Raw genomic sequence first — 17709 nt, 5'->3', positions numbered from 1 at the left:
CAGGTCTAGAATGGAATTGGGATGAGAGAATCCTGCTCTCATGATCATTAGGGTATCATTATTCTGTCCTCCCACTTCAACTGCCAACCTTAGTTTTCTTCTTCCGCATTTTATTCTCTTCGGACCCCGATGGCGTCGCCCCCTTCTCTGATACCTTTCCCGGTGTATCAACCCGGACCTGCGGCGTTCCAACCTTCGCGGCAGTGGCTGGCGGTTTCGCCGCCGAGGTTCGGTCTGTGTCATTGACTCGGGATAGGATGAATGATCCGGGCTCTCCCACCAACGGATGTTCGTCCATGAACTCGTCCCCATACCTTCGGAGCAGATTGAATGACTCTGCGAGTGTCCGCGTGTCTTGCAGGCTAGAACCAGCGCCGACCATCTGTGAAGATCCAACGAGTGAGGCTTTGCCAGCTGCATCGGCGTCTGGCAGTGGTGTGTTTTCCTTGCTCTGCTGCGATTGGGTGCCAGGTTGACTTGCGTCTGCTTGCTTGAGTGCAGGCGGCATGTAAGTATGGCCATGGGACGGGGTGAAGGTTGGGAGTGTAGATGCTGTCTTTAGCAAGCTGGTGAGAGACGTAACTGCGGACAGCTGCGCAAGAAGTCGGGGTTAGCATCAGAATTATAGGATATACTGGAAGCAAAACAAGATCCAATTTGACGTACGATGCGGTTTCCCACTACACTCGCAACCGACGGGGCCATGTAGATGCAGTCTCCCACGATAAAGTACGTTGATAAAACCGCCACCTCATCGTCCAGGCCGGTCCTCTTGCGCCGGTTCTGCTTGCGAATCACCCAAATGTTTGACGGCTCATGTGCAAATCGACCATCAGGCTGAGCTGCTGCCTGAATGGGATCATATGAAACCACAAATTCCAAGCCCTGCATAGTCTTCAGGCGGCCCTCGAAGGCCTCGCGCGTCTCCACAAAGTGCCGGAAAGCTTCATTGTAGTTCGCTTGGATGGCCAGTGAGGCGTTATTCGACGTTGGGTCAAAAAATGGTGACTCTGCGAAGTAGAAAAGAACTGTTTATACATTAACAGTGTTAGTAGGCTGCTTCTGTTGTTATAGTATCCAAATCTCATACTGTTGTTGGAGTGGAGATATCCTCCCATCATTTGGACGTGGGGCGGGGACCGCCAGAGGATTTCCTCCATCGAGGCGTCAGGTGTGCCCGCCATGAGGTCGCCGTCTGAAACTTGTTCCTCCCTCGGATGATGGCCAGAAATTGCTGCAGTAGAGACGACGCAGCTGAATTGAGACCTCTGGATAGATCATGAAGATTGTACGGAGTAGGCCCGCGCATCTCTCCGCGGAGGTGATACCAGTGTTTGTCCGGTTTGCATCACTAGCTATAGCCCGGATGGAATGGGTCTGGACACTACAAACTGATGGGGATCTAAGCAAATATTTGAGCGTCTAGCTATCTCGTAATATGTACATGTCGGCACCTGGCCGTCTGTGTTAGGTTGATATACAATAGCTCCTATCTAAGTCCTAAACACATTGCTGGATTAGCCCCTCGATTCTGGAGCAGCTCTACCTGCACTCGCGAGCTTGGCTGCTATCTTGGGGAAATATTGTGCGACAAAGCTTTCGCTAGAAACATTGTCAGCCATGTTATCAAGACCAATGAAAAGAAACGGAGCTATTGCGGGAGCAAACTTACGTATAGTAACTGTGGGCAGAGCTATGGTCCTCCACCAGGTTGTGGGCCAGTTCGTGGCAAAGGATCACCCACCAGTATACAAGTGCATCCGCTCGGTCGGCAGTCGGGTTTGCAAGCAGCTGCTTCTCGTGAAGCTGTTGGAAGTAGAAGTAATTGCAGAATACACTGCCGGCCCGGTTAAAGGCGATCGTTTTGCCCCCGGGATCATAGAAGATACTGAGGATGTCTGACCGGAGCGAGAATACCCCGGCACAATCCATTAACATTGAAGCAAAGACATTAATGCCCACGCTATTCTTGGCCAAGAATTGACTGCGGTCCGGGAGGTTCTTCACAAAGAGTACGTGAATCCCACATGCAAGCGTCGCGACAAACTCTAAATCATGACTGGGCTTTTCATCACAGTAGGACTTCTTCTCGGTGATCTGGTTCGTCTCAGGCCTGCTATAAACATCAGAAGATCCATGAGGCCGACACGCCTGGATGGCCGAGAGCAGCTCCGACTGGAGTCGATGGGGTGAATTAACCGTGACAGGAGCTTCCGAGCGAGTCTTCTGAGGATCTTCGGCAGAGTAAGGCGGGGGAGGGGTGGCAGTCTCTGAGGATTCAGGACGGGAGGGCTGAGATTGCTCTCCGTTGAGGGCATTCCAGGGCGACCGGTTGCCCTCAAGCCCAAAACGCTTGGAGAGGTTGGCGAAGAACCCGCGTGGCCGTCGATCTTGGGATTGGTCAGGTCCGTCCGGCTGAACGTCACGGGTGCTGTTCTTGCCCGACGGCGAGTCGGGGAAATCTCCCGGCATTAACTGCTCACGCTCGTCTTGCGCTGAATGAGGTTGTGCTTGTATCTGGGCTTGTTCCTGAGCCCACGCAGCTTCTCTCTCTTGCAGACGCTGACGCTCTTCCTCCAGCTGCTTCTGCCGCCTATCCTCTGCCATCCTGGCCTCGTGTGCTTTTTGTTTGAGAATGCGCTCCACATTGTACCCGCGAGCCTTGAGCTCCAGCAGATCAGTCTTCAGCAGCATCTCCAAGGTAAGCGTTGAATGGAGCTTCGGCCGAACAAGGATTAGGTGGACCAGAGCTTGGCTAATTTCGTAGAGGTCATACTTGCCCGGGCAGATCCACAAGAGCCAGTCTCTTCCCTGTTGAGTGATGATTGCGCTTCGCTTTTGAGTGTGGGATATCCGACGACCCTTAAGAGAGCGAGTTAGAGAGATGGAATGCACTACCTGCACTTGCAAATGCTTCTCTAGCCACCGCACATCATGCCGGATCAGATCAGGAGACTGGTCATGTAAGAACAGCCGCGAGCGTTCATTGATCAGCTTTTGCAGCTTGGCGGCTGGACGTTGATCGGCAGCTACAGCGCCCCAGTGAGCACGCTCTTCGACAAGGCCACTCAACGGTAAAGCCCCCAGAGACTGATAGAAGTTCTCCAGCAATTCTTCCTGAGGGGCCGCTAGTATATGTTCCTTGAAAAGATTGAAGCTCTGGAAATCGTCCACCACGACCGCATCCTTCGCAATCGTCAGAGTCCATTCCTTAATGCTTTGATCTTCATCCTCATCGTCAGACACGTGGTCATCTTTGGCGGCTTGCTCCTGTGCCAGGGAAGTAATATCCCTGCTGGCGAGCAAGAACGCCGACCTCCTCATTTCTTGAAAAAGTTCGCGATCCCTCTTCAAGGTTGAGACATGCTCAGCAAGTGTCCTCAGTAATTTGAGATATTTATCAGCACTTTGAAAAGAGCCTGATATCCTAGCCGGTTCCTTTACGAGCATGCGTGCAATTTCCACCTTGGTGGGCTCACGTTTGGATCCGACGGCCATGAGGAAGAGGTTCGCCTCTTGACCAAAGTCAACGAAGTCGAAGATATCTTTGTAATCCTCGCCATCACCAAGATAACAAAGTCTGGGTGCTACGCGACGCACAACCTTCTTTTCCATCTCATCCTGTGTAGTCGAGACGGGGACTACCTGCGCACTGCCAACACGATCTACATCCCGCCCACTCAGTTCAGACACCCGCCCAGCTAGGTACTTGAAAATGACCCTTGCGTCACGCTTCGTGAACGGTGGCTGACGTATAAGGCAATCGATGCATTCGCTCAGAGCCGGGTGTTGTTTGACCCCAAACTTGGATGCATGTGGATGCAGGTCCGTGCGAAGGATTGCGAAGCCAAACAAGGTAGCACCATCGTCAGTGAAACATTTACTCGGAACAGTCAACCCCTGCGATCCTTCAACGGGCAAGAACGGGACATTCACTGTACTGCAGTCAAACATCGCATAGCCACTTGTATGAAACTCGGCAATATAGTATGACATCGCTTTTGTATGGAGAACCCAGTTACCATCCACGGCCGCCTTAGCCATGATTTGAATAAGCTCAGAAGCTGACGGAAAACTCCTGAGTCCCAACATAGACAAAAACTTTCCTTCGTTGCTGCTGGGCTGATACCGACCTGGCCATTCAATGATAGGCAACCCCAGAGCTCTGAGCGAGTCCTTTGGCTCGAACAGCTCAAAAATCTTGTAGCGCTTGCGATTAGCAGCTTTAAGATCACCATTTCCACTGCCGTCGATCGGTTCGGCGGTGCATAAGCTGGTGTTTTTAAGTCGTTTGATATCATTCGCAGGAATATCATCGCGCACGGAAGCTAGATATCGTATTAAGTCGACATGACTCCATTTTCTCTGAGTGTTGTTAGGGCCATCGGATGCTTCCGTAGTATCGAGAAGACGCTCGAAGATGACACCGAGCTCGACTGTCTTACGAACGCCGAGCGCTGCCAGGAATTTCTCTTTAACTCCATTTAGGCCATGTATGACGGGAAGGTCATCAAACAACCGGACAGAAGAGAAGTAGGTCTCGGCAGGCAGTTTCATCCCTAGTTTAGTAGGGATCACAGTATGGGACTGTAACTGGTTGATCACTGATTGTTTCGCTGTCTGGCTCAGATACTCCCATTGTTTCGAAAGAACCGGCAAGACCTGCGCAGAGAATGAGGGACTCTGTGTGATATCCTGATCCAAGGGCAGGAGATTCCGATTAGCAGAATTGCAGACTAGCCAACGCACCCACGGAACTATCTGAAGTTCCGTCCAGCCAAAAGCCTCCAACTCCTGCTTCCCAAGAGACTTGGTAAATTTGAAAGGCGCCACAGTGGGTGGAACAGGCAGATTGACGGGTATCTTCTGAGGACTTAGATAACTGTCGATGCTGCCAAAAACAACCAGTCTATTCTGGGGGCTGCTCTCATCTTCTTCATTTGCGACTGCTACACTCAGCAGGCTTTGGATAGAGTATAGATCAAGCTGGCCCGAGGCAGCCCTTCGACCTAACCAGGCAAGGAATTCAATAACCTGGCCGGACCGTAGTGTGCTGGTCTCAAGTTCTCGTTTGATGTCGGAGACCGTAATATCAGTGACCAGGCCGAAATCCGTCAGTTTCTTGACGAAATCCCTTGCACCCGATACAAACTCATCGGGCAGGACTGGTATAGAATCCATGAAGCTGAGGTCCTTCGGGGCAAGACGTGCCTGATGGCTCTGAATAATACCGCATGTTGAAAGGACCTCAATGGATGCGCTTTTGTTACACGTCCAGAATGCGTCTTCGATGGTTTGCCCAAGAAGTGACGATGGCGTCGATTCACGGAATACGAACTGGTTTGCAGTGTGGATGGCTTCTGGAAGAACACCCGCTATATCATCCTTCCGCACCTTCATGGATTTCGAGGACTCCTTCCCAGAATATATCCTAGCTTTGATGGACGCCATCTCGGCAGTCCATGCGATCCGACAGACAATTCCTGCAGCCCTCAGCATTTCGAGATTCCACTTGCTGATGTAGCGAGTATTGAGATCAATACTTTCCCGCTCCACTGTAGGAATTACGGAAGGAGCAGAGATATGCGCATTAAGGCCTGTTGTTTGATGGGTGGGAAAACCTATGAAGACCCTGCCAGCCTTAGAAGGAAGGATAGAGGAGAGGACCTCTGACTGTAGGCCGGAGGCACCAGAAGCCAGGGTTGTATCATATGAGGGGGTCAAGATAGCGATGGTGGATCGCTTAGGGGGAGGTTTTCGTGTAGCTCGTTCAAGTTCGCTGCTCAAAGACTGACTGACAGAAGCTTGGAGGCTGGCGGTGTTGATATGTAGAAAGACCGAGGCAGTCAAGGTCTTGGTCATCTCTCCAGTGTCAGTGGAGCTATCCTGTTGTTCCGGCTTCACTGGCTTTTCGGGGGCACTCTGGCCTGTGAGTCTGGAGAAGAAGGTACGCAAAGAACCCGTGGTATCTCTGAGCCCCTCCCGGAAGATGCTGGCGTTAGGGTTCCACTCAACAACGCGCATCCACGAAGCATCAACCTGAGCAACCTCTCGGGTGACATTATGAATTTTCATCAGGCCCTGCGGCGTTTTAGTTTCGATGTCCCTAGGGATGCTTAGATTGACGCTTGGTGCAGTCTTCTTCGTGAGTCGCAAGAGATTCCAGTCGTCCAACCATAGTTCTATACCTTCAAGGCTTACGAATGTAAGACTGCTGGACAGGAACTGACATAGTTGCATCAACGAGGGGACTGGTGACGTATCATTGCGGTAATCTAGAACAAATGTAGTCTCGGGATTTGCGTCTTCGTCCAGCTGTAATCGACGAGTAAAGAGAGCGTTGCCTTTCCAATAAAAGGCCATGGCCTCTTTTCCAGATGACACGAAAGGTTCTTCGCAGTCATCGAATACACTGTAAAAGCCGACACCGAATGCACCGATTTTAGTCTCATCCGGGTTGCCATCAGCAATGCGCTTTAACCTTGCCCAATCCTTCTCACTGAACGGAAGGCCATTATTTGATATCAACAGACGTTTGAGAGTGTGATGAGATATCGTGTGTTTGATTAAGGTGCTCTCGTCTGCGGCTGGAGGTAGCGGAACCGTCGTAGATGGTAGCGTCTCGAACTTAATCGCTACTTTCGTGGCATTAGCATCGGCCGCATTTTGTATCATCTCTCGTAAAACGGTCCTATGTATCCCACTTTAGTAAACGCCGCTATGATTTCAGATGCCACGGAAGTAGACGTACCATTTCCCAGAGTAGCGCGCAAGGACTTTGGAGATCAGACCCCGTGTGTCAACTGTGACCGCCTCCTCATCGTTCCCTGATCCCATCGTACGCGCCCTGAGGGCGTTAAAATCGATCTTCTGTGCCATGATTCTGCTCGAAGAAAATGCTTCTATACGCTCACTCCCCAAATACTCCGTGAAAAACAGGCTAGTGGTTGATAATCTAAGACATGGATCTTTTGGTGATGTGGTCGGTCAACAGGCGGCGGTGTTTGATAACACTGTAACCTAGACGACAGAGTGGTCTATAGATAGAATTTATCGCTCACAAACCAAGACAGAAGACCAAAAGCTACAACAAAAAGACAGGGTGTTAGAGGATAGGTCTGCCTAGGAGAGCGAGAGCACGAGGAGATGAGAGAAGAGCGAGAAAGAAAGCGCGAGAGAATAACGGAGGCAGAGGCGATGGCGAGTGACTGGCCGGAGACAGCGCGGAGTTAAAGTTATCGGGCTTATCAGATATGCAACGCTTATGTCATCAGGGCCCCCCCGTGACATCGGGGGGTTTCCTTGGGTTTACTTGGGGATACGGCGGTCGACAGGTACGCCCGATGCCGCGATCTATCCACTCCGCGTTGCTACTTTCTGTCGTTCTTTGCTTTTAGATCTTCTTGTGGGAGTTGTTTCTCTCTACGTGGTCCAGGTGACCAGAGGTCACGGCCCTGTTTATCGAACTTTAACGAGAATCGCGAGTGGAATCTGTGCATTGCTCATTCGCCCGTGTTCACTACTACGTCTGTTGCTTGTGTTAGCGCTTCGTATGACCTCCGGAAGCTTGCCCGCCCTTTTGGAAGCAGTTCTGAGCAACTCGCCGACTGCTCCCCCTCCGTTCAGTCGCAGATGATACGATGGGTGTCGACCCCCTCTCCCCTATTGCGCCCGTGCGCTTACGGGCACTGCTGCTACCCATTGGCAAGATAAAGCGCTCGAGATTCTTGAGCTTTGCCGCAAGGCTTCAAGCCGAAAATGTTGTCCGCTTGGGCGATATCAGTCCTGATGCGCGACCCAATCGAAGTATGCTAGCACTCAGTACCCCATGTCCGCAGCAGGAGAGACTTGTTTCCGACATAATGGGTACAGTGATTGACTGATTCTCGACATAGACATGTTCTCCCCGCTCGCCTTCCCTACTGGCATGATACTTTACGACTTGTCCTACTCCGTGCCTCCAACATCTCACTTAGACCTCTTCCCTTTCGAGATATACCGAGAGCCTCTAGTTATTATTGCAATCGCAGACGGTGCAGAACTTGGCGAAAATGTGAAGAAGAGTGAACCGGCGTCTGCGGCAGATCAACCGCCCACGCCGGGCGAGTTGGAGCAACTTCGGCAGGAACTCGAAACACTCAAGGAGAGCAATCCGAGAGCGCTAGTACATCAGCTCCTTATCTTCGACTATGAAGGGGTGAATAAGCTCACAAACGGCCCAGGGGACGTCCTCTGGATCCCACGACCTCAGGCGTCGAAGGCCACTACAATGAAAACAGTCCTGTGTGATATTACATCTCTCCTGCTTTCGGAGCTAGACGAGTTTGCGAAGACTATTCAAAGTATACCTTCCATCGAGTCACCGAAGGCGTCATCCTGGGGGCCCCATCGCGGCCCTGACATCCGCCCGCGACCGACAGATAGGCTATTTCACCGGATGACCCTGCCTACACATCTCCCATCCAACCCAAATGGCGCACCCGAATCTCCCTTGAGCTCCAAACAGGGATCGCCTGCTCCTAGCGACCATGAGACTCCTACAACCTTTGATGAGATCACCCGATCGATACAATTGGCCAATCGTTCCAACTCACTGGGCAAAATACATTCGTTGCCATCGTCTAAGGAGCATAGCCGGGACCGTCTATCTGTGAGCGGCATGAGCGCGACTGATCGGACCAAGAATCGCATCAAGGGTCGCTCAGGTGTTGTTGTTGGGAACCTGTTCCTTCTAGCCGGAAGATGGCCAGATGCTTTGAAAGAACTCGTTGAAGCTGCGTCTAGTGCTAGAGCAAGCAGTGACTACGTATGGCATGCGAAAGCGCTTGAGTCCATTCTTCTTTGTCTATTAATGGTCGCGTGGGCTGGAATGGACTTTCAGGTACGTATCATCTGGTGCACAAGGTCGGTTGGATATGACTAACTGGTGGCAGATCCCTCCCGTTTGCTACCCTGTCGCCGACAAATCCTCAAAGTTGTCATATAGCAGTAGCCTTGACACGAGTCTGTCATCTCCTGGGAACCGTATTATCTCGCTTCAGAACCTCTCCAACCTATTGCCTGACCTTGCGAACAATATTCTGAATCTCTATAACCGTGCCGCCAACATTACGGATGAACCTCTGCCTCAACTTGTTTACTCCGAAACAGTTATTCGTTTGGCAAGGTTATTAGCAGCGGCTCGTATTCGCGACGGTGCCTTGGATGACGTTGCCCTGAAGCATATAGTTATGAATGAGTCCCTTCCACCTTTGCACCGACCAGAACGGCCTCGTGGTCTCAACATCCTTCGAAAATCCGACATTGGTAATTTCCTTTTCCGCGCCCTGCCTCTTTCTCCTGGCTCAGACCTGCCCGCAACGGACGCCATACCTATTATCGTTGGCGTAGTCTCTGTCCTGAACGTCCTTGACCTACCTCGGAAGAAGGCCTTTATCCTAAGAGAGCTTTTATCCATAATGGTTCCGACGCTTGTCCAGGCCCGGAAGATTGGCGCAGCAGAAGTGGGGGTTCATCCTGCTGCTGGCCTGGCATCTCTCAGCGACACGGCATTTGATATCAATGCCCTTGATCTGGGGCCAGGGAACATGGAGGAGAGCATGCGCTCGCTCCTTGCTACTATAGGTGATATCTATGGTGTCCAACCATCTTCATTCTACGAATGGGAGAAGAGACGATCTTCCACTGCGAGTGGCCAAGATGCCTTGCCCGACTATGATTCGATCACTGCTATTGTTGAACGGGCTTTTAGGCACGCCGTTCTGGATGGCTACGGTGATCTCAACCTGAAGATTGATGTTCTCAAAGCGTGCATTAGTTCTTGCGAAGCGCTCCCTGATTTTATCGGCGTCCTTCGTTTCACAGTAGAACTTCTGCAGACCATCAGAGGAGACCTGATGCTCGGATCTAACTACCAGCCACCGTACCTACCTCGCGACGAACAGATCAGACTTTTGAATAACATCAAACGGACTGTCGGCGCAGCCAATAAACTGGGCGCCTCGGGACTTGAGGCAGAGTACTGGGATGATTTTCTCATCCGTGGTGTTCAATTGCTATCTCTTCCAGATCCCAGACGACCCGTTCGCCGCTCAAAGCCTGATTTGGATGCCGTTACAGCTGATCGCGAAAAGTCCGCAAAGGATCCTTTTTTATATAATCCTTTCTCTAAAGCAAGTAATAAGGCTGCTGAATCCTTGATGGTTGCTGGTGAATACGCGGCATTCCAAGTCACACTTCAGAACCCTTATGAGTTTGATTTGGAGATCGAAAGACTCACTCTCGACAGCGACGGTGTGCCTCTAGAAGCCGTGGCCGAATGGATCCTGATTCCTCCGCTATGCTTGCAAGACATCACAGTCTATGGCAAAGCCACTGGAGAGGGGGCGCTCAAGGTTACTGGCTGCATAGTGAAGGTCCGACACTGCAGAGAGCGCAGGTTTCCGATATTCCAGAGTCCCTGGAAGCCCGAAGCCGAATGGAAATTCAAGCGCACTGGACTTGCGGCCAAGAGGCCTTCTGTGGAGCGCCCACTCTCGTGGAGCTCAACAACCTCAAGAAATGGCAAACAACTTCCCAAGAAAGGCCCTGACACATCGGTGTGCGAGGTCAAGGTCATTGGCCAACAGCCCTCATTGGTGATTGAGTCATTGTCCCTGTCACAGTCCGCGCTGATGGTGCTGGAGGGTGAGTTGAGCTCCTTCACCATCACACTACGGAACACGTCGCCATGTCCTCTTGATTTCATCCTCTTTACCTTCCAGGATTCGACAACAAGACAAGTGCAGTCGGCCCTGAGCAATAAGGATTTACTACCCGTCGAAATTTACGAGCTGGAGCTGAACTTAACCAGGCCAGCGTTGCGGTGGCGCCGACAAGGTTTAAATCCTGAGGACCACTCCATTCCAGCAGGCCAAAGTGCCACATTCACCATCGATGTTGTTGGAAAACCAGGTCTACAGGACACCACCGTGCAGATCGACTACTCGTGTATTGGATCCTCGCAGGAGGGCTTACCTGACGTGTTCTATACCCGCCAGTTGTTCGTCCCACTGACTGCCACGGTAAATGCAAGTATAGAGGTCGCTCGCTGTGACATTCTGCCACTCAGCAGCGACTTCGCATGGTGGAACAACCCTGAGGCAGAAGCAGAACCTGACCAGATCAGCACCAATGTTCTACCCCCATCCGCGGATGGCGATCCGTTCTCACCTGTGCTTTCCCACCTCGCCCGGGGTGGATACGGCCCTGATCACTGTATTCTTCTCCTCGATCTTCGCAATGCCTGGCCTAATGCCTTGTCGGTCACCTTGCATGTCGGCGAGAAGGCAGTGAAATCAGACATGCAATGGCCTCCAGAACCGCCCCAGGATGGAGAGGGCAAATACACTGTTCACGGAGAGCTCCAGCCAGGCCAGATGTCACGATTTGTGCTTGTCCTCCCTCGAGCCTATCTCGACAACCCACATGCATCTATTCCAATCCTTAACACCGGAGTCAAGCGGCAGTTTGTCGTAAGTGCCAACAAGCTCACTTTCGAAGCCGAGGCAGCGACACGCGAGGCATTCTGGTACCGGGAAGAGATTCTCGAGAGAGTTTGCGGGTTCTGGAAAGAGAAGACAGGCATCCGTGAAGGAATAGTCGATCTGCGCAACCTTCGCTTGAACGCGCGCATGGTTGACTTCTTCCGGCTAGAAGACGTTGGTGTGACATATTCCCTCGAACCCGCTTTTCCCAGTGACACAAAGAGCGTGGTACAAACAGGGCGCTCAAAATACGATGTCCAAACCGACGACATGCTCAACCTCACCGTCACCGTCCTCAATCGTTCCTCGCGGCCCGTCCACCCTCTACTCCGCCTTCAACCCAGCCTCCGTCACCAACCTAGCAACATAGCATTAGATCTGTCGCGACGCCTCGCATGGACCGGGATGCTCCAACAAGTCCTCCCCATCCTGCATAGCGGCGAAAGCACCACGGCGACTGTTGGCGTCACCGTTCTCTGCCGAGGAGAGTATGAATTCGGTGCAACTGTCGAGGAATTACGGTTGCTGAAGCCGGCGACCGAGTCCGAGTCCGAGACTTCCAAACCCGCACAGGCCCAGGCGGCTTTCCATGATGACGATGGTATCATCACGGATACTTTTGGGGCAGATGTGGCCAAGAAACGACGAATATGGCACGCTAAGGAGACTTGCATTATGAATGCTCATGACTGAAACGCTTCTCATAAGGATTTAGTGGTGTGAGAGAAGAGGGAATGGGGAGGTTCTTGTCATTTCAGCAAGCATTATCTTTTTCTTTCTGTCTATATTCGTTGCATTCTCCGCCACAGGAAACACTATTTTAATCACGACGTAAATGCAGACATAGAGAGAGAGAGCGCGCTTTGTGTATATGTACATTTCAAATGTTGTTTTTCTTGTTCTGTATTCTCTTTCCTTATTCCGACCACCTTCTTTCTGTCAAATGTATATACGACAACGGATGAATCATGTATCATGTAGGGAGTTAGTTGTGCGCCTCTCATCCTTTCTTTCTTTCCTACTTTATTTTTTTCTTTTTGTTTTTTTCTTTTTTTTCTCTCCTCTCCTTTCGCATATCTATTTACGCGAAGAACACCCTGTTAAATAGCGGGTATGTATCTACAGGATAGAGCGTCGTTACTGTTGTGTATTGTGCCACGTTAATAGAATGAACTAGCTATGCACGCAGCTTGGCCGGATTGGCTTGGGATACCATACACGAAGCATAACTATACTCTGTTCAAATACCTCAAGGCAGAGGTGGCCTCATTTCCTGTGTTTGCAGATTAATGATAACAATCTGCGGAACAAACTCATGAGACAGACATGAAAGTGACTAACAGCTAAGATTTCAGGATATATTATAATAAGAAGCTACAGATACACAGAAGCAAAGAAGCAAAGCAGAGGTTAATGTCCGACTGCCCTCTGAAGCCGACCAGCGGCGGACGAGGGGGCGGGCTCAGGCCAGCCGCTCACGGCATCATCGACTTCCTCAAGGAAGCTTGTGCTATTGTGAATGGAGGTGCCTCCTAAGACGACTCTTACTCCAGGTGAGCTGGCATTGACTTGGGCGACCATTTTCGCTTCCTCATACGTCGCCCCGCCCACCATGAAAATGATGATATCTTGGGGCTTGTCTCGTGTATGGCCCCCGCCTTCGAGAAACGGGTATTGCAGCTCCTTCAGGCGTCCTTTAATCAGATTTTGGAGAGTGGCTTCCAGGCGAGGCGAGTGCTGGGTGTAGACGTTTTCGACGCCTTTCAGACCCTTGAACCGGTCTCGGGCACCGGAGAAGAGGGATGTGGATTCGAAGAGGTCAGAAAAGCCGCCTGCGACCGGCGGGGCTTGTAAGGAGTGGTGGTAGGCGAGGAGTTTAGGGATAATGTTGACCTTGTATGATGGGACGTTGCCGGCGGTGACGAGGAGATCGAGCAGGATCGGGAGTGCATTGTTCGGTTGCTTCTCGTAGCGGATGGCGTACAGAGCAACCAAGCGCAACTTGTTCTCTGCAGGAACGCTAGGTAGTTGAATGATTCGTTGTAGGTTCTGCACGAGATGGTGTCAACAACTGGTCTGGCGCAAGCTCCGTCCCGGAGAGAGAAAAAAGAGTCCACGTACCTTGAGGTCATTGGCGTGGTTGTCATTGCAAGCCAAGCTCTGCTCCAACTCACTGACGTCGAGCAGGTCATCCTCACCCACGCGCCGACTCAGCTCCCCCACTAGTGTGACATGTTTACTTACATTGCCCGATAGTTTACGAAACTCGGGATAGTCCTCCACGAAGCGCTTCATGTCCGCAATCGACTCGATGTTCATCGTGTTTTGCGTTTTGACCTGGTACTGCTCAACATACTCCTTGATGTTCTGGCCTAGATCACCAAAGTTCTGGTACATATTCTTCTTGAAGAACGGATCTTGATCCTGGGAAAGGACGATTTCACGCAATTCCGGTCGAATCTCCGGTACGTCCCGGAGGTCCACGCGCCCATTGTGAATGCCCATCAACTCATGCACCATCGCTTGGTAGGTCCACTGGGTCAGTAGCGGAGTGATGGGGTCGTCTCTACGGTCCAAAATCAACAGGATCGGGGGTGTATCGGTCTTGCGGAAATTGAAGAGCTGCTCTTCCTGCGTCACTTGATAGCGGACCTCTGTGGCCAACTTCTTCGCTAGCAGACTGTTCTTTTCGTAACGGATCAGCGGATTCTTCTTCAGCGCCAACAACATGGCAATGACCCCCTCCGTTGCTCTTTGTAAGGCATCCGCATTCCACAGATCTGGCGACTGGCTCCACAAGCGCTGCTGTGGGAAGCCCAAATTCAGGGAACAGAGATCCGGATTGATCACAAGGAAGTCGGCAAAGTGTTCCTGCACCACGCGAACTACCTCGTGGGAATCCGCTTCGGCGAGACGTTCGAGGGAGGATTTGCGAATAATATTGGTGAGGTAGATGTAGTATTCTCCGTACTTGGGCTCGCGGAGCTCGTCGATCAGGAATTGAATGGAGGTGGGGGAAGGGCGCACGAAACAAAGGCAGCGGAGATGTCGCATACGTTCGCGAGCGGCATTATCGAGGCGATCGATGAGGTAGACTTCATGGTTCAACAAAGCGGACTGGGTGATGGCGGTGGACACAATGGGTACCTGGAGCCGTTGGATTAGCGCACAGCTTCCACAGGGATCAATGAGAGAATCGCAAGTCCCACTGTCTCACTGTCGAGAAGCAATATCTTCATCTTGGCCGATGAAGAGCTGGAACCACCTGTCGGCGAAGGGTCCCCCGCGGTGACCATCTTGGAGATGTAACCCGACACCGCCGCGACGACATCCATGTTGAATGAGGGGGTGAGGTGTGGAGAGAGGGGCAAGAGGAGGAAAACGAAGAAGGTTGGTCTAGCAGATCCGTGGAAATGATTCTAGACTCTCAAGATCGGAAACGGGAGATGATACATCGGCATCCAAAATGTGGTAGATCAGAGGAGGGTGAGTTGACTTGGAGGGCGGGTGGATTGGTTGAGACACGCAGATGATCGGAGAGCTGCCATGTGATATCAGACCGTTGAGATAGTTACCGTTTCATTTCTTCGTTCCCGCCCGCCCTTATTTTTTTGTTTTCCCCTTTGCTTCTTCCCAGCCCTTCAACCATTTCATCTCTGGGCTCGATGTCGTGCCGACACAGTTAAGTATCGGCCTTGGTGACTTAAACTTTTTCCTTTTCTTGTTACTGCCCGTTCTTTGCGGCGATTTGCATCCACCATGTTACCATTTATCAATCAAAGTATGTTGTGAACCTTCCGTCGCAGCACTTGAGAATGCGCGCCCCTCTTTCCTGCGTGAAGATCATGCTAAAAGGCTCTCTTTCTAGTCTTTGAGTATCCAGCCAATGCGACTGGAGCTTCGATTGATGAGCGTATGCCTCTCCCTCCCCGTCCTGGCCCTTCTTCGTCCCCCGAATCAGTCCCTCACCGCTGAACAGTGAAGCTCATTGCGTCATTCCTCCTCTCCTACCCCCTCGCCGGTCTGTTGAAGAGAATCCCCGACGCTCAACCCTGGAAGAAGAATGCCTTCATCATTGCCGTTTCCTTGTTCTATCTCGTTGGCCTTTTCGACCTATGGGATGGCCTTCGCACTTTGTTCTATAGCGCCGCCGGTACCTATCTGATCGCCTACTACATTGATGGATCGTTGATGCCCTGGATCGGCTTCATCTTCTTGATGGGCCACATGTCCATCAGCCACATCTACCGCCAGATCGTCAACGATCCTCAAGCGATTGATATCACTGGTGCCCAGATGGTCCTGGTCATGAAGCTCACGTCTTTCTGTTGGAACGTTCATGATGGTCGACTTCCCCAAAACCAGCTCTCAGATCCTCAAAAATATGCCGCGATTACGCATTTTCCGAGCATCCTGGACTACATGGGCTACGTGCTATTCTTCCCGGCTCTTTTCGGTGGTCCGTCCTTTGAATACGTCGACTACCGTCGCTGGCTCGACACTACTCTTTTCGAAGTCCCCCCGGGTACCGACCCGTCGAAGGTGCCCCCGACCCGTAAGAAGCGCAAGATCCCTCGCAGTGGAACTCCTGCCACGAAGAAGGCCCTGGTTGGACTGGCATGGATCCTGGCATTCCTACAGCTGGGGTCTTACTACAATCAAGAAACCATCCTGAGTCCCAGATACATGGGCTACTCCTTCCCTCGACGGGTCTGGATCATGCACATGGTCGGGCTAACCGCACGCCTCAAGTACTACGGCGTCTGGTCCCTGACGGAAGGTGCTTGTATCCTGTCTGGCATGGGATACAATGGCTTCGATCCCAAGTCCGGCAAGGTCTTCTGGAACCGGTTGGAGAATATCGATCCCTGGAGTCTTGAGACCGCGCAAAACTCCCACGGATATCTGGGCAGCTGGAACAAGAACACCAACCATTGGCTGCGAAACTATGTCTATTTGCGCGTCACCCCCAGGGGAAAGAAGCCGGGCTTCCGCGCCAGCTTGGCCACGTTTACGACCAGCGCTTTCTGGCATGGTTTCTACCCGGGATACTATCTGACATTCATCCTTGGATCGTTCATCCAGACGGGAGCCAAGAGTGAGTTCACCTGGTTAACCCACCCGTGCATTGATTTCCCGTACTGACAATGCGCAGACTTCCGTCGTTATGTACGCCCGTTCTTCCTCACTCCGGACGGGAGCAAGCCGACTCCCTACAAGCGCTACTATGACATTATGAGCTGGTTCGTGACTCAAGTCACCCTGTCCTTCACGGTGATGCCCTTCATCTTCCTCGGATTTAGCAAGTCCATCGGCGTTTGGCAGAGCGTCTACTTCTACGGGATCGTCGGCAACCTCCTCAGCATTGCCTTCTTTGCCAGCCCCGCCAAGGGCATCCTCATCAAGAAGCTCAAGGCCCGCAACCGGCCTCATGTCACACGCTCAACCAGCTCCGACACCCTGCAACAGCCAACACTAGGTCTTCCAAGTGACGCTGTTCAGGCCTTTGATGAGGCCGTGCAGGAGATCCGGGGTGAAATTGAAGCCAGGCGCAGACGCGGCAGTGCCGTTACCATGCCGACTGGAGAAGAGCTGAAAGCAGTCGTGGAAAGCAAGATTGGCCGCAAGCTCACATGATCATCTGGATCCTGTGACTTCCCATGTGACCCAAATCCAAAAAAAAAAAAAAAGGGGTCTTAAGACTCCAGGTCTCAGGACCTGCTACCAGTCTGGCTTAGAGCCAACTAATTCGACACGTGTGAATGAGAACGATTGATGGGGTTGACGATAGAATGTATATTAGACTTTTTACTGCTCCGAAGCGGCTGCGCATACTTGTCTCGTTGTTGGTGCTCCTTTGGGATGAGTGGCATCCTTATGATTCTTATTCTTCTATTATGTATGCTTTCCGGCGCTGACGTACACTTTCAATTCGTTCATACTTATATGCTACGAAGTCTCCGACAATAAGCGTAATGAGCAAGTCTTACTTTCTTTTGCTTAGTTGAAGCCAGACGAGTATTTTCAGCAACTTCCTGTTCTCTTCAGTCTGACGGAATTGTCTATAATCATACCAATTAACAATGAGTCTACAGAGTATTCGAGGAGTATAATATCATATATTGTCTATTTTTGGTCAAGAGCAGCCACGCAGAGCGCGACGACCACTTGTATATATACTGTG

The 17709-nt window shown here is 51.5% G+C and overlaps 5 protein-coding genes across 5 annotated transcripts; 3 read left to right on the top strand and 2 right to left on the bottom strand.

The window, feature by feature from the left end:
• Nucleotides 1-76: 76 nt before the first annotated feature.
• On the bottom strand, nt 77-7184 carry BDQ94DRAFT_182695 (HATPase_c domain protein; the record flags this gene model as incomplete). The annotated part of the gene is made up of 7 exons (XM_026774220.1): nt 6752-7184; nt 1673-6691; nt 1547-1602; nt 1455-1486; nt 1091-1208; nt 667-1028; nt 77-592 (listed from the first exon to the last, which is right to left on the bottom strand). The coding sequence occupies exons 1-7, from the start codon at nt 6877-6879 to the stop codon at nt 77-79; spliced, it is 6231 nt and encodes a 2076-aa protein (XP_026630344.1). The 5' UTR covers nt 6880-7184.
• Nucleotides 7185-7640: 456 nt separating this feature from the next.
• On the top strand, nt 7641-12307 carry BDQ94DRAFT_182693 (TRAPPII-specific subunit TRS120; the record flags this gene model as incomplete). Its single annotated transcript, XM_026774219.1, has 3 exons — nt 7641-7806; nt 7896-8881; nt 8934-12307. 3 exons carry the CDS (start codon nt 7641-7643, stop codon nt 12216-12218), a joined length of 4437 nt encoding a protein of 1478 aa, XP_026630343.1. The 3' UTR covers nt 12219-12307.
• On the top strand, nt 12064-12842 carry BDQ94DRAFT_136175 (uncharacterized protein; the record flags this gene model as incomplete). Its single annotated transcript, XM_026764813.1, has 1 exon — nt 12064-12842. A coding segment is annotated over exon 1 (233 nt), but the record flags the coding sequence as incomplete, so codon positions are not given.
• Nucleotides 12785-15306, bottom strand: BDQ94DRAFT_88894 (Sec1 family protein). Its single transcript, XM_026776774.1, has 2 exons — nt 13647-15306; nt 12785-13574 (listed from the first exon to the last, which is right to left on the bottom strand). The coding sequence occupies exons 1-2, from the start codon at nt 14577-14579 to the stop codon at nt 12936-12938; spliced, it is 1572 nt and encodes a 523-aa protein (XP_026630341.1). The 5' UTR covers nt 14580-15306; the 3' UTR covers nt 12785-12935.
• Nucleotides 15056-17528, top strand: BDQ94DRAFT_88906 (lysophospholipid acyltransferase). The gene is made up of 4 exons (XM_026776775.1): nt 15056-15306; nt 15394-15438; nt 15505-16623; nt 16681-17528. The coding sequence occupies exons 1-4, from the start codon at nt 15285-15287 to the stop codon at nt 17160-17162; spliced, it is 1668 nt and encodes a 555-aa protein (XP_026630340.1). The 5' UTR covers nt 15056-15284; the 3' UTR covers nt 17163-17528.
• The last annotated feature ends 181 nt before the right edge of the window (nt 17529-17709 follow it).

This window comes from Aspergillus welwitschiae, assembly GCF_003344945.1.
Source record: "Aspergillus welwitschiae strain CBS 139.54b unplaced genomic scaffold BDQ94scaffold_4, whole genome shotgun sequence".
Classification (NCBI taxonomy): domain Eukaryota; kingdom Fungi; phylum Ascomycota; class Eurotiomycetes; order Eurotiales; family Aspergillaceae; genus Aspergillus; species Aspergillus welwitschiae.
The sequence above is the reverse complement of the archived record's forward strand: the minus strand, read 5'-3'. Positions and strand labels throughout refer to the sequence as shown.